General features: G+C 47.7%; 2 protein-coding genes across 2 annotated transcripts in view; one reads left to right on the forward strand and one right to left on the reverse strand.

The window, feature by feature from the left end:
- Positions 1-714: 714 nt before the first annotated feature.
- Positions 715-5097, reverse strand: LOC138591670 (uncharacterized). Its single transcript, XM_069662330.1, has 5 exons — positions 5024-5097; positions 4449-4790; positions 4206-4322; positions 2195-2524; positions 715-1534 (listed from the first exon to the last, which is right to left on the reverse strand). Exons 1-5 carry the CDS (start codon positions 5058-5060, stop codon positions 1206-1208), a joined length of 1155 nt encoding a protein of 384 aa, XP_069518431.1. The 5' UTR covers positions 5061-5097; the 3' UTR covers positions 715-1205.
- Positions 5098-7573: 2476 nt separating this feature from the next.
- The window catches only part of slc3a2b (solute carrier family 3 member 2b), a 12444-nt gene continuing 4044 nt past the window's right edge, over positions 7574-15973 (forward strand). Inside the window, exons 1-7 of the mRNA XM_069662512.1 lie at positions 7574-8013; positions 8726-8916; positions 9931-10104; positions 10202-10299; positions 10913-11055; positions 11485-11800; positions 11894-11959. Of these exons, the coding sequence (XP_069518613.1) occupies positions 7682-8013; positions 8726-8916; positions 9931-10104; positions 10202-10299; positions 10913-11055; positions 11485-11800; positions 11894-11959 (1320 nt within the window). The 5' untranslated portion in view covers positions 7574-7681. The remainder of the gene's footprint in view (positions 8014-8725; positions 8917-9930; positions 10105-10201; positions 10300-10912; positions 11056-11484; positions 11801-11893; positions 11960-15973) is intronic.

Raw genomic sequence — 15973 nt, forward strand, 5'->3', positions numbered from 1 at the left:
TCTTGAAAATGACGTATCGGCAGATGTGTCATGTTTCTGCAGATAAAACAACACTCTAATTCTGCTCGATGATTCCCTAAAGAAAGAAAAGAAAATGTTACATACAAATAAATATGGCATTTTATACATAACCTGAGTTATTTAAGTTCTTTTCTTATATTGCCCAGTGAATGTGTACATTTTAAAAAGTTATTTCTGCATCTGCCAGTGGGCCACTACAATAAGAGGAGGCGTGATATCAATTCCACCACAGGGGGGTCTTGATGTTCTCTGCAGTTAGGTGGAAAAAAACATGTGCCTATTATATCGGTATTGAAATCGGCTCCCAACAAAAAGGGTTGGAAAATATCGTCATATCGGATATCGTCAGAAAATCCAATATCGTGCATCCCTGATTGTGACATTGTAAATGTGAGGCACCCGCATGTGTCTGCTTGGCAAATGGCCTGAAGTGTACTGATATGAGCAGACTGAAGAGCTGTGAAGACCAGCTTCAGGGTGATGAGGAACAATGACGACTGCGACGATGATGATCAAACTACAGCAAACGTGTCCTTTTTCGATGAATTTCTTAGGACAGGTTTTGAGTTGTTGTATTGTTCTGTGTTTCTGTTGCTCACAGAATCGTTCACAGCTGCAACAATAACAGCATCCAGTGCAAAGCTCTGAACATTCTATCAGAAACAAACTGCACATAGAGAAGTTTATTCTGATTGGAAATGTTCTCATTGTTGTTATTCATGTAAGATATCATTTTAAAGCTCTTTTTGTGCTCTTTATGATGGAGCTATCCATACGCATATCAGATCAGTATGAAGGTAGTTAAAAGAGCATTTGCTGAGGCATGCAGAATTTGCCCTGTTACAGCGTTAGAGGTCAAAGGTCAAATTCTGTTGTACTCAGCGTCATGAATATGTGACTGGTAGAAAGAATATAGTCTAAACTTTACAATGATATATGACTTCATGATATTCTGTGTAGGTTACCCTCTTTTATATTGACTCTATGTGACAAATGGCAAAAAAAACATGAACAAATTGTAATGATGGAGGGATGAAAGAAGGAGTGATAGCACATAGAAAGCTACCATTGCTGCAATGCTATCATACATTTTCCAACACTAGAGACATAGACCTTTATAAAAATCACTATGAGACATGGTCTCTCCAAATCGACGGCCAAATTCTGGGGGTCTGGCTCATGGACTATATGACCCGAATCACCACCTCCTTCTGTGCCAGGATGTATCCCTCCCTGCGGACGGTGCAGATGTAGGTCCCTCTGTCGTTGTAGCCGGGGTTATTGACGCTCACGCTGAGGTCTTTGGATCGCAGGGGGTCAGAGGTCATCATTGTGCGACCGAGATAACACTCGTCCTGATTGTTGGGCTGGTCTTGGCCCATCTCATACACGTGGACCGTCATGTTTCCGGGTTCAGAGCGCCTCCACTCCACCGTGGCGTCTTCAGGCAGCTGAGCTGTTGTTATGTAGGGCAGTGTGAAGGTTTCAGACCCCTCCTCAACCTCCTGGACCACTGAGAGGAAGACAAACCAACATCGTCTTATTTCAGTCCAGATTCTGCAAAAACCACAGTGCTACTGCTGCTGCCGTGAGAGGTATAACTGTTAAATGAAGCCTCAGATTATAAGCGGTCTTTCTCCTTTAATAGACTTCTCTAAGGATTTTACAGCGTTGAACACAATAAGACTTTTAAAAACTGTTGGGTTAAGTTGCCTGATTTGCAAACTATCTCACTGGAAGAACCCAGACTGCTCAGTTAGAGGGTTCTGCCTCAGAGGTTCTACAAGTCCATAAGGGTGTCCCCCAAGGCTCGGTTCTGGTCCCATTGTTATTTTAATTGACATAAATTGTGTTGGACAGAATATTTCAGATTCTGTTTTTCATTTGTCTGCTGATGACATCATTTACTGCTTAAGCTATGCAAATCTTTAGCATGTATTTACAAGAGGTACCACAGCAGTACACAGCTTAGCTTCTTTTTGTTACTCCGGCTTCTGAAAAAACGAGGGCCATGCTGTCGGCCATCTACTGTAGGTAATAAACAACGTGACAAAAACCACGTATCACCCCTCGTCAAACTAACCCTTTAAATAAAGGTTTAAAATGTACACGCAGCATACTTTGGCAGTGATACTGATGCTAGCAGGAGCAGTGACCTACACAGAACTCTGACCTTTGACCTGGAGCCGTACTACTTTCTGCCGCAGGATCTCTTGCTCTCGGTGGACGGTGCAGATGTAGGTGCCACTGTCTTCGTAGCAGGGGTCCTTGAGCGCCAGACTGAGGTCTACAGTGAGAAGTGAATCCCTCTTCATGCTCGTGCGGCCATGGTACATCGCGTCCTGATTGATGAGATGGTTTCTGCCATTGTGATAAGCGTGGACTTTCATGGGCTCGGGGGCACAGCGGGTCCACTCCACTGTGAAGTCCTCTGGCTGAAAGACCATGATTTTATAAGGAAGTACCACAACCCACTCCCCCTCTTTCACCTCCACCTGGGACACTGAGAAGAAAAGACAACATCAACACACAACAATGGTACCTTCAAACAGAGACCGGACCAGGACCACCTCCCTACAGCGCTATGAAGCCACAACAAACAGATGTTACTGAGATTTAATGACAATAAACAGGCTGAGAGGATGCTGAGAGAACTACAGCAGGAGGCAGGTTTGTAAGAAGAGTTCATGCTCTGTCAGGTCTGTCTGAGTTTGGTTTGAGCATTTCTGATGAATGTCAGAAGAATCTCAACACTCACAGACTTTCAAGAAACAGTGTCATGCATTCTCAAGTTGAGAAATGTATTTTGCTAAGAAGACAGTGATGATACAATTTAGTTTTTTGTGTGATTTGTGTGCAAACAGAATTCATTCTCGTTTACTCTGACAAAATAGTCAATTAATAAACAACAGTTTATTTGAGGACTGTCAGTCAGGACTTAGAGTCCACCACAGCACTGAGACAGCACATGTGCCAGTTTCAAATGATCTACTTATTGCTTCAGATCACAGACTGTATAAAAAGATGGACGACATGACAGCTCCCTAAAAGTGAAGCCAAACCCTCTCTGTCGCCCCCTGCTGACTGGCTGCAGTATAGCTCATAAGCCCCGCCTCCTCCATGTTAACAGATGGGACATGAGTCAAACTATAACATCAAAATACACGTCAAATACTTTTTTCTCAAACATGGTTTCTGTCATTATAGTTAGTTCTTATCCTGCTGATTTATGTCCAAGTGTTCATTTTTCTGACAAGTTTACTTTAAATTAGTTATTTGATGCTGTCAAAATGATGATTGACAGCTCTGTTGACAAATTCGGCTCCTGCAGCCGATCAGTTCCGGTCGAGCAGAGCGGAGTATGACGTCACCATCGCAAGATGGCAGCACCTATAACAGGGGCTGTTTTGGCATCAATAACATACAATGGGAGCAGATGGAGGACAGAGGACTTCTCTCTGTACTCGTCCTGTTAGATCTTAGTGCCGCTTTCGACACGATAGACCATCACATCCTGTTACAGAGACTAGAACATTTAATGTTCATTACAGGATCTGCATTAAGTTGGTTTAAATCTTATTGATCAGATCGATCTCAGTTTGTTAATGTTCATGATGTGTCCTCTATGCAAACCAAAGTTAGTCATGGAGTTCCACAAGGTTCTGTGCTCGGACCGATTCTCCATTAATGTTCATTGTTATGCAGATGATACTCAATTATACTTATCTATGAAGCCAGACGAAACCAATCAGCTATCTAAACTAGAAGCATGCCTTAAGGACATAAAGATCTGGATGACTAGAAACTTTCTGCTACTTAATTCTGACAAAACTGAAGTTATTGTGCTCGGCCCAAAACACCTTAAAGATTATTTCTCTAATGATATAACTGCCCTTATATTTATATTACTCCCCCCCCTCCCTCTCTCTCTCTCTCTCTCTCTCGGCCCGTCCAGTCTCTTCAGATGTCCAACATGAGTCTGGTTCTGCTCAAGGTTTCGGCCTGTTACAGGAAGTGTTTCTGTCTCTGTGCTGAATGTTGCTCAGAGCTGCTCGTGTGATTCATGTTGGCCTCTCTCTGAATAACAAAGAGTACGGTCGGCTCTTTTTGTAAAGTGTCTGAGATAACTTTGGTTATGATTTGGTGCTGTGCAAATAAAATGTGATTGATTGATTGAGTCATACCTGTGATGGTGTTTTTCCAAAGATAATCTGCAACACCCAGAGCACCAACAAGAACCAGAGCCAGGAGACCCAGGAGACCCAGGAGAAACTGGGCCTCAGCTGGGAACGTGTACGGTTCTGTGGGCAACATGAGTATCAACATGAGCTCCACGTGATCACAAAAGAATCATTTAAGCTTTGTGACACAATTAACAGGAACTTCTGCTGGGAGCTGAGGCCAGAAGGTCATCATTTGTTACTCACCTGTTACCTGCAGCTCTACATTTATCTGTGTATGTTTATATTCGTCAGTGAAGACGATGCAGGTGTAGATGCCGCTGTCACAGAGGCGGGGTTTGTTCAGAGTGAGGCTGAAGTCACTGAAGAAGAATCCTGGGATGCCAGGTGACACTGATGTTCGGCCGCTGTAACGTGGGTTCAAAACATGAAACACTTTCCCGTGCTGCTGGACGGTCGTGGGATTGAGATCGAAGCGGCTCCACAACACTTTGGGGTCTGATAATCCTCTAAGTACATCGCAGGGAAGCAGGACAGACTCCGCCCCCTCATACACATGCACCGCAACACCTGAAGCATGCTGGGAAACTGTGAGGACACGTAAGTTTTTGTTGATGTATAGTGCAACATGTAGCCATGTGGTGAAATGCTAACAAACACCTGTAGCTAGCTGAAAACATGTTGTTAAATAACTGAACATGTTAGATTGAGAGGTCGTATCAAACACGTCCACTGTCATATCATCAACTCTGAAAACACACTGAAAAAGCAAAGACAACTCTGAAGCACCAACATGAGAGCGTAAGCAGGAGGTGTCTCACCGTGAACGAGGAGCACAAACAGCAAAAACATCTTCATGAAAAACGACACGCACAGTTTGACGGTTCACTTCTTCTGACGGTCGCAAAGAAAGGACACTTCAGTTTCACTTGTGATGAAGTGTCAGCGTCGGAGGTATGTGAGCCAACAGGTTTGTACCACACCTCCCAACCAAACCATTTGACTGCCGACCGGAGCACCTGTTGCCAACTCCTCAGTAAGGAGAGTAGCTATTGGCTGCCCTTAGAGTCCCTAGAAGTAGCTAAATGACGTCATCGCCTAATTTGCATAATTGATCATTTGCATGTAATTGTAATGGACGCTATATGAGAGAGGAATAACGTCGTGGGAGAGACAGGAAGTGAGTAAAAAACACCCTAAATATGTTTAGAACTATAAATGAACTTTCTTCTTTTGATTCTTAGTTTGTTTGTTTATTCAGCCATCACGTCTCAGAATCACTTCATGACTAAAGCTCTGTTTAGACCCACATTACATATATCGATTTTGTTAAGTTATTGTTCAATGTTAGAATATCAATTCGTAAAAAATCATTTCCTCTTGCATCCCGCTCTGTAAGCCAGGGCGGGATCAGCGGCGGCTTTGCGCACGCGCGATTCATTGCCGTGTGGACGCGGAGTGGTGTGGGTCTCCTCTCCGCTCTGACTGCAGCTGGGACTGCAGCGCGAGGCGACTGTGAGACTGACCGCCTGTGAGTGCTTTGGGACGGGGGAGGGGCTCACGGCAGCACCTGCAGATCGATGAGGACAGTAACTGCAGAACGATACGTGCGTTCACGTCAGAGTCTCCAATAACACCAGAAAAAGTCGCTAGATTTGTCGCTAGTCGCTTTTGAAAAGAAAAGTTGCCAAGAGGATTTGGAAAGTCGGCAGATTTAGCGAGAAAGTCGCCAAGTTGGCAACACTGAGCACCTCCAACACCAGAATGCTTTGCGCTTCTACAACGTCATACCTGCAGGTCATAACAGCTCTCACTCATTACTGATGACGTGAAGCTTTAAACGTCACGGCTGCTTTGAAACGGGCTTCATTCATTCATTATGACAGTTTCAAAGTTTAACTGTGTGATCGATAGGCAGAGAGGAGATGAAAAGACACAAACATCTGGAATAATGTATTAAAATAACAAGCATTAACAAGTCTTAAATACATCGTGACGATGAAAGGTCTCATGTGTAAGTGCCATGAGGGCCATGAGGGTAACAAACATGAGCCACCGGAGCACAAACACAAACAGCTCTAAACAGGTCAGTGAAACCAGCATCACAGAAACGCTCGGCTCCACGCCACGCCGCCGTGCAGCTCGGCTCCAAATCACGCCACGCCGCCGTGCAGCTCGGCTCCACATCACGCCACCGTACAGCTCGGCTCCACACCACGCCGCCGTGCAGCTCGGCTCCACATCACGCCACCGTACAGCTCGGCTCCAAATCACGCCACGCCGCTGTGCAGCTCGGCTCCACACCACGCCGCCGTGCAGCTCGGCTCCACATCACGCCACCATACAGCTCGGCTCCAAATCACGCCACGCCGCTGTGCAGCTCGGCTCCACACCACGCCAATGTTTCACACACAGGACACAAACACCCGGTCTGTGAGCCATCCAAACACAAGCAGTTATTATTTTAAACATATTAAAACACATTTCAGGTTAGCTCTCAGTCAGCATTACTTTATTCAACAACACAAAACACCCCTCCCCCCACACACTTGGCGCCTTCCACTGGGAGCGCCTCCTCATCAGCCAATAGCACGCTTTGATTCAGTTTGGTACTTCCTGGTTCCAACAGAGGAGAGAAGCAGGTGACAAACAATTGTTCTTTTAATAAATCTGTGGAACAATAAATAAAATGTCCGATGTGCTTCTTCAGAGTGAAGATGATGCTAACTCATGCTACGCTAACATGTAACACAGAGCTCCCAGCCGGCTGTTCTGCATTATGAGTTATTATAATCTCATAATAATATATGAGAGAACGACCTTTTTTAACACTCTAAGTACATTTTAAATACACACGACACTAAGGTGAATATCTGTGTGATCTCTGTTCCTGACCTCGTCACAGAGCTCGTTTCCTCTGTGGAACTTTTACTTGTGTGTTTTTACTGAGTGCTTTCAGCAGCTTTACTTCACATTGATGTATTAGTATCCTACTTTTAGTTGTAACAGCAGTTTTATTTGGTTTGACTTATAACAGTATATATGCTAGTAGTATTTTTTCCTAGTACTAGTATTAGTAACTAGTACTAGTACTGTGATGTAACTAGTGGCTTGTAACAGTATTTTCACATGGTGTAATATCTACTGCACATCTCTACAGGGGTATTATTAGTTCTTAGAGTATTTCTACAGTGTGGATTTACTGCTACATTTCCTCTCTGTGGTATTTGTACTTTTACTGCAGTAAAGGATGTAATACTGGCAGAGATTAGACTCTGTGAGGCGTTTGTGGACATCAAAAATGAAGTCCCACATTTCCGACGACTTTGAAAGCAGCATTAGACGCAGTGCTGCGGTCAGACAGACAGACAGACAGATACCACGGACACATCTGACGCTACAGATCAGCTCCGTGATTCACACAAACACTCGGTTCTTTTATTTGATGAATTTGCGGTAATTGACGGATAATCGCCGGTATGAACACGGAGGAGACGCACGTGGAGCTGCAGGATGCTGAGACCAGAGATGCTGAGCCGATGGATGTGGAAGCTCCCGCCCAGGTCCCCGCGGATGCTGACGCGACGGAGGCCGATGTTAGCGAGGCGGATCTGGACCAGGAGGAGCAGGAGAAGCAGCCGATGACCGGAGGAGGAGACCGGGGAGAGGAGGCCCCGTCCGCCGGCGGGGAGGCGGCAGCAGCGGCGGAGACAAACGGCTCCGTGAAGCTGAAGATCCCCGAGGAGACGGAGGAGGTGAAATTCACCGGACTGAGCAAAGAGGAGCTGCTGAGGGTGGCCGGGACCCCGGGGTGAGAGGACACACACACACACACACACACACACACACACACACACACACACACACACACACACAGACACTGAACACACTGATGATGTCACATGAACATGTATTTAACACAGACAGAGACACACACCGGAAGAAGCTGATGTAGCTGACAAAGGTGAAGCTACATGCAGAAGGTCCTTAAATCTGCATTCTCTCTAACCTCCAGCAGGGGGCGACTCCACTGGTTTTAAAAGAAGTGTGATTCTATAGAAGTCTATGAGAAAACGTTTCAAGTCTTCTTCAACACAGCATGATGTTCATTTAGTCACTGATGCTCCCATTGAGAGTCACACAGACCAGCAAGAGCGGGTTTAGGGCGGGGCTACCTGTGATTGACAGGTACCAACTGCTGTTGGTTGTACTCTGAGGAGTCTGCTGTTCATTTGTGCAGTAAGAATATTTTGTTCAATGCCTGTTTTGGCTAGCTAACACTAGCATTTCAGTTAATATCACAGTTAATGTGAATTCTGCACACACCTGCTAACCAGGCTAGTGCTAGCATTTACTGATAACTTTCAAATATTATCATTTGTGGTTCCAAAAAGAAAAAGGTGGTGACGAGAGAAAAGCAGAACTCGGTGTTATTCTACTAGCCAGTGTCATGATGGCGCTTCTTATACAGCCTTTGATAATAAAATAAATCAGTAAAGCTAAACCCCTCCATGTGTCCTCAGCTGGGTGCGGACCCGCTGGGCGCTGCTGGTGGTGTTCTGGCTCGGCTGGTTGGGGATGCTGGGCGGAGCCGTCCTCATCATCCTGCAGGCTCCACGCTGCAGGGATCTGCCCGACACCAACTGGTGGAACGACGGCCCGCTGTACCAGATCGGAAACATTCAGGCCTTCACGGACGCCCGCAACCTGAAGGGTGAGAACATCCTGCAGTCACAAGGCACTCTGGGTAACGGCAGGGAGGGAGTGCTGATGTTGTCCGGCTGTGCTGATGTCGTCCGGCTGTGCTGATGTCATCCGGCTGTGCTGATGTCGTCCGGCTGTGCTGATGTCGTCCGGCTGTGCTGTTGTCTGCATCTGGATCAAAAACGTGTAAAGAAATAGAAAATGAAAGATTCGTCCACATTTCAACTTAAAACAACAAATTTGCTGACTCATTAGCGCCCGAATACAGCTAACGTTAGCATTCAAACACTTCCTAGACTGATCATTTGAAAGGTAAAATTCAGAGCTAACCTTAATGTTTGCTAGCTAAAGTGAATGTTACAGAAGCGTTAGCTACAACATGATGACGACGTCTGAGCTTCACATCCTGAGGAAAATGGCCGCCGTGACAGCATGTTCAGCACTTTGAATGAACTGTTGTAACTTTTATACGTGGTGTGAGCCTCACTCTGTGTGTGTCACTCTGCTGACCACACGTCTGTTAGCGCCTGTTAGCTTAGCAGAAGTGAAACACAGAAGAAGAAGTCAGAGAGCTGATCTACACATTTTACTGTCACAGCATGAAGGAGCAACGCTAACCTCCTCCTCTTCTCTGCCCCCCCTCCTTCTCCTCCCCCTTCTGTCCACCTCCTCCTCCTCTTTCTCCATCTCCAACTGCTCCTCCTCCTCCACCTTCTCCCTCTGTTCCTTTTGTTCCTCCTCCTCTCACCCCCTCCTCTACTCCCACTCCCTCTCTTCTTCTTTCTTTCTCCTCATCCTCCTCCTTGTCCTCTACCTTGCCCTCACTCTCTCTGTTTCTTCCCCTCCTCCTCCTCTCCCCTTCCCTTTCCTCTCCTCCTCCTCCTGCCCCCTTCTCCTTCTTCCCCCTCTTCCTTTATCTCCTCCTTCTCCTGCTACTCCTCCTCCTCTCTATTTCTCATCCTCCTCCTGCCCCTCCTCGCCCCCTCCTCGCCCTCCTCCTCGCCCTCCTCCTGCTCCTCCTCAGGCCTTGAGCAGAGTCTGGGCTCCCTGTCCCAGCTGAAGGTCAGAGGTCTGGTTGTGGGCCCGCTCCACGTTGCTCCTGCAGATGAAGCTGAGAGTCTGAGGTTTGAGGAGGTTTCCCCCGACAACGGAAACCTGGAGCAGTTTAAAGGCTTCGTCCAGGCCGCGCACAAGAAGGGTGAGGAGGAGAGACACTCTCACTTTACACACATATATATCTATATATATATATACTGTATATAATACATGTATTATGTGATTACCTGTCTCTGCAGGTATTTCCGTGGTTCTGGATCTGACTCCAAACTACCAGGGATCATCCGGACCCTGGTTCTCCAACACCAGTGTGACCAACGTGGCCGAGAGACTGAAGGTGAGTGCTCACACTCGACATGCAGGATCACATCACATTCTGCAGTGTTTTTCACTCGGGTTCAGGTGAGGTTTGGTTTTGTCCCAAAAGTCCCTCTTTGTCAGAGTCCTGACTCAGTCAGATGTAAACACACACACATGAAACACACATTTTTAGACTCGGTGTGACTTCCACTTTCTGACAAAATGTTTATCTCTCTCTTCATCCTGAATAAACATTCAGAAATCCAGTCAGAAATCAGAGAAAAAAGATGCTGCAGAACCTGCCTGAGAATCTGCATGTTTTTCAGTTTTCTTCAGACTCAGTCGTCCAGTGAGAGTTATCTTTATGTCCATGTGACATGGCTAACAGGAGCTGCTAACGGCTCCTTCTGCACTGTGTACATGGAGACAGAATGCAAACAAGTATAAGATAAAGAAAGATGAATATGTTTCTGGTAGCATGCATCATGGGAAATGTAGTGGAGCATGATATTTCATTAAATAGAAAATAAATAAAAATAGATACAATCAGCATTTTCCACAATTTTTGAATGTTGGAAACAATCTGCAGATGAATCCATCATAAAAACAAATTAATAAATAAGAATCGCTCTCCCTCTCTCTGTGGTCAGTCCGCTCTGGTGTTCTGGCTGAACGAAGGCGTGGACGGCGTGCAGCTGTCGGGGGTGGAGCGAGTGGCCGCCGTGGTGCCGTCTCTGTGGGCTGACATCCGAGCCATCGTCCAGAACGGGACGGACGAGCGGCCCAACAAGAGGTGAGCTCACTGCTAAAGCCAGATAAACACAGACACCAGCTTCTCTTTGCGTGTGTCTCGACACGTCCTCACAGTTTATGAGCACGTTTCATATTTGCTTCTTTCAAAGTTATCATCTGTATCAAAACCACACGTGTTCATCTCGAACCGGCCGGAGTCCAGAACGAACAGACGACACCCATGCATGCTGGTCTTTCACTGAGCTGTTCACTTCGTCCTCTGACCCTGTGAACTCAAACTGCTTTCCTGTCTCATGAACAATCTGTCTGGGCTTTATTTTGTTCTCCTCTGTGGTCATCACATGACTTCAGTCTGCTCTCTTACTGGTGAGGAGAGAACGCGGCGGACGTGTTTGCGAACTGAAAACATTTAAAAACACGTCTGGCACGATGACGTCCTGCTGTGAGCTGAACACTCGATGTTTTCCAGAGTCCTGATCGGCATCACCGAGCGCTCCTCGGCTGAAGACGTCTCCGCCCTCCTCTCCTCCTCCGGCGTCGACCTGCTGATCTCCCGGGTCCTCCGCCCCGGCAGCACGGACGCCGCTGAGCGCGCTCGGTCCGTCCAGCTGCTGTACGAGTCCCACAGTCAGAGCCGGCTGGCCTGGAGCCTGGGGGCGCGGGACCGGGGCCACCTGGGGTCGCTGGTGGGCCCGGCTCTGGTCAGACTGAGTCAGCTGCTGCTGCTGACGCTGCCGGGGACGCCCGTCGTCAACTACGGGGACGAGATCGGGCTGATGGACGAGGTGAGGACACCTGAGACATGTTTAATGTGTTTCAGAAACATGAAAGTGATCGTAGTCTCCTCCTCACTGAGCCTTTAATCGTCTCTGTTAAAGGGCACCAAGTTTCCCAGAATGCTTTGGGACTCTGACAAGGAGCTGAACGGGAGTCGAGCAATGCAGGTAAATACACGCACGACACGCAAGTTAAAAAGCAGTTACACTGTGTGAGTGCAGGTCTTTGTGTGTGTGATGAGCGCCTGCTTTTGTAGCAGTAGTATTGATCTCCCCTCTCTCTGTCTCTCTCTCTCTCTGTCTCTCTGTGTCTCTCTCTCTCTCTCTCTGTCTCTCTGTGTCTCTCTCTCTCTCTCTCTCTCTCTGTCTCTCTCTCTCTCTCTGTCTCTCTCTCTCTCTGTCTCTCTCTCTCTCTCTCTGTCTCTCTGTGTCTCTCTCTCTCTCTCTCTCTCTCTGTCTCTCTCTCTCTGTGTCTCTCTCTCTCTGTGTCTCTCTCTCTCTGTCTCTCTCTCTCTCTCTGTCTCTCTCTCTCTCTGTCTCTCTCTCTCTCTCTCTCTCTCTGTCTCTCTGTGTCTCTCTCTCTCTCTCTCTCTCTCTCTCTCTCTCTCTGTCTCTCTGTGTCTCTCTCTCTGTCTCTCTCTCTCTGTGTCTCTCTCTCTGTCTCTCTGTCTCTCTCTCTCTGTGTCTCTCTCTCTCTGTGTCTCTCTCTCCGTTTCCGGTGTGTGAGCGTGGTGGTGGAGGAGTGTGAGTGGCGCGGAGAATTCGAATGGTTTCTTTCACCTGGTTTCTGGTTTCAGTGTTTTTCTGCTGTATGTGCGTGATCAGGTAAGAGTATTTCTATTCAATCTTTTTGCGGACTGTTCCCAGATTGATCTGCTGGGTTTGAGTGTTTGTTTGGAGGAATGGCGTCCGCCGAGACGTCACCTCCGTCTATCCGGCAGGGAGTCCGGATAGTCCCCCCAGACGTGAGTGTGTCTGTGGAGGAAGTTCTGCTGGCTGTGGGAGAGCAGGTGGGACATGACAACCTGTGCTTTGCCTCCCGCATGAATAAAGGTGTGGTGGTGTTTATGAAGACGGAGCCGCTGGTCTTTAAACTCATCGAGAGTGGCGTGGTGCTCCGTGATTTGTTTGTACAGGTGTCCCCGCTGTCAGTGCCCTCCACGCGGATCACCGTCTCCGGTGATCCGCCGTTCATACCGAACGAGCTGCTGGAGCACGAGCTCCGCAGGTTTGGAAAGTTCGCCAGCGGCTTTAAAACTGTGAGTTTGGGATGTAAAGATCCCAAACTGAAGCATGTACAGTCTCTGAGGAGACAGGTGTTTATGTTTTTGGACTCCCCCACACACACTCTGGAGGTGTCCTTCAGAGTGAAACACGGGGACGGCGCGTATATGGTGTACGCCAGCTCAGGGAGCATGAAGTGTTTTGAGTGTGGAGATGTAGGACATAAACGCTTTGCATGTCCACACAAGCAGAAGCAGGCTGCTAACGCTGCTAACGCTGCTGATCCATTTGGCGACCTGTTTCGGGCTGCGCCCGCGGCTGACGCCGCGTCCGAGCGCGGAGGCTCGGCTGCGGCTCGGCTGCGGCTGCGCCCGCTGCTGCGCCCGCTGCTGGGGCGGCGACGGGTGCAGAAGTGGATTATGCTCCTCATACTGCTGTTAACTCTGAATCATTTAGTGTAAATGATGAGTCAGTGAGAGAGGCTGTAGAGATGCAGGTGTGTGCAGCAAATAATGTTCAGTCAGGTGAGTTTAGTGATGTGTCTGTAGCTGCTGTAAACCTGAGCAGCTCTCAGTCTGCAGCAGATGATGTTCAGTCAGGTAAGTTTAGTGATGTGTCTGTAGCTGCTGTAAACCTGAGCAGCTCTCAGTCTGCAGCAGATGATGTTCAGTCAGGTAAGTTTAGTGATGTGTCTGTAGCTGCTGTAAACCTGAGCATCTCTCAGTCTGCAGCAGATAATGTTCAGTCAGGTAAGTTTAGTGATGTGTCTGTAGCTGCTGTAAACCTGAGCAGCTCTCAGTCTGCAGCAGATGATGTTCAGTCAGGTAAGTTTAGTAATGTGTCTGTAGCTGCTGTAAACCTGAGCAGCTCTCAGTCTGCAGCAGCTGAAGGTGAATCCCACCTTAATGATGAGGAGGCAGCTCCCGTCAGCACAGGAGGTGTTCAGACAGGGTGTAGTCAGGCTTCATGTGATGGAGAGGACATGGAGGAGGACTATGACTCTGATAACACTGAAACCTCTAACAGAGGCACAGACCTCTATACATTAGGGGAAATAAATAGTTTCATGGATGAAACATTTAATAAAAAAGCTGTGAAGGTGAGTGATTACTTCAGTGACACAGAGAAATGTATTAAATCAGTCATCACTCTGAAGAAACAGGTAGGTTTTGACCTCCTGGACGAAAAGAAAAGGTTCAGACTAAAGAAACACATCACTAATCTGAGAAGAGTAAAGAGTTTAACGGTCCGTAAATCTCGAAGATAAAATGATCATGCATCACAAGGTGTTTCTTCTTCACAGTTGTTTGCTTGTTTCTGTCTGTCTGCTCTTTCTGTCTCTTTTTTCTATGGGGAGCCTTAGAGTAGGATCTCTTAACATTAATGGTGGGAGAGACAGACATAAAAGAGCTCTGATATCTGAGGTCTGTGCTCAGAAGAGGATTGATGTGCTGTTCCTGCAGGACACACACAGCGATCCATCTGATGAGACAGACTGGGCTTTATGGTGGGACAGTTCCTGTAAGCTCAGCCATGGCACTAACGTCAGTGCAGGTGTGGCTGTTTTATTCAAAGCCTCTGCTAATGCTAAGGTGCTATCCTGCAGTGAGGCGGTGCAGGGCCGCCTGCTGGTGGTCAGAGCAGAGATAGAGGACTCTGTGTTTGTTTTTGTAAATGTTTATGCCCCAAACATTGGTTCACAGAGAGTAGCTTTCTACTCTCTGTTAAAAAACGAGCTGATGGCTTTCCATCAGGACCAAATTATCATCGGGGGGGATTTTAACTGCACTTTAGACTTCACCACAGACAGGATAGGAGAGGAACCTCACCCACAATCATCCCGGTCTCTGAGCTCTGTCATCTCCCACTGCGATCTGTTAGACACCTTCAGAATCAAACACCCTCAATCCAGACAGTACACATGGGTCAGAGTCCACAACAACACAGTCCGTGCAGCCGGACTCGACCGGTTCTACATCTCTAAAACCCTCAGCCCCAAACTGGTTCAGTGCCACATCAACCCGGTCGGCTTCACGGATCACCACTTTGTTAGCTTTGAGCTAGCTCTGTCTCCAGGTCAGAGGGTGAAGTCCTGCTGGCATTTTAATAACAAACTGCTTCAGGACAGTGCTTTCTGTCAGAGCTTTGAGGTGTTCTGGGAGCAGTGGCAGAAGAAGAAAGCTGACTTTGGTTCCTTGAAGCTGTGGTGGGAGGTTGGAAAGGCACAGATCCGTGTCTTCTGCCAGCAGTACACCTCTCACTCCTCCGCCCACTTGAAAGCAGCTGTCAGAAACCTGGAGTCTGACATTAAGAACATCGAGGAGGGCTTACAGCGCACCACCACCACTGGTTCACAGCTGCGGGAGAAGAAGACGGAGCTGAGTTCCTTCCTGAGGGAGAGAGTGAAGGGAGCCCTGGTCCGGTCTCGTTTCCTGCAGCTGAAGGACATGGACGCCCCAAGCTCCTTTTTCTTTAACCTGGAGAGGTCTGTGGTCCAGAGGAAGCTGATGTCCTGCCTGAAGCTTCCAGGGGGCAGGGTAACGACTGACCCAGCTGAGATGAGGAGCCACGCTGTGGATTTCTATGCAGACCTCTTTGGAGCGGAGGACTTCAGCGTTGAGTGCCGCGAGGAGCTCCTGGAGGGTCTTCCTCAGCTCAGCGCGGAGGAAGCAGCTGCTCTGGACACCGAGCTGACTCTGCAGGAGCTGACTGTAGCTGTGGGTCAGATGGCTTCAGGTCGAGCCCCTGGGATTGACGGGCTGTCTGCTGACTTTTTCAAATGTTTCTGGAACATTGTTGGAGCTGATCTCCATGCTGTGCTGCTCGAGAGTTTGAGGACAGGATCTCTCCCGGTGTCCTGTCAGAGGGCAGTACTCTCTTTGCTGCCAAAGAAAGGAGATCTGGCACTTTTAAAAAACTGGAGGCCAGTAGCCCTCTTATGCACGGACTATAAAATAC

The sequence above is a fragment of the Semicossyphus pulcher genome, unplaced genomic scaffold, assembly GCF_022749685.1.
Source record: "Semicossyphus pulcher isolate SPU_LCO1_2020_fin unplaced genomic scaffold, fSemPul1.0.p SCAF_14, whole genome shotgun sequence".
Classification (NCBI taxonomy): domain Eukaryota; kingdom Metazoa; phylum Chordata; class Actinopteri; order Labriformes; family Labridae; genus Semicossyphus; species Semicossyphus pulcher.

What these genes read in the sequence shown, in the direction of transcription:
- LOC138591670 (XM_069662330.1), bottom strand. Translation starts at nt 5,060, where the DNA reads ATGAAGATGTTTTTGCTGTTTGTGCTCCTCGTTCACG. An exon ending in TTGGAAAAACACCATCACAG is followed by an intron (nt 2,525 to 4,205) that starts GTATGACTCAAT and finishes TTTTCTTCTCAG; the next exon opens with TGTCCCAGGTGGAGGTGAAA. An exon ending in AGTACGGCTCCAGGTCAAAG is followed by an intron (nt 1,535 to 2,194) that starts GTCAGAGTTCTG and finishes TCTTCCTCTCAG; the next exon opens with TGGTCCAGGAGGTTGAGGAG.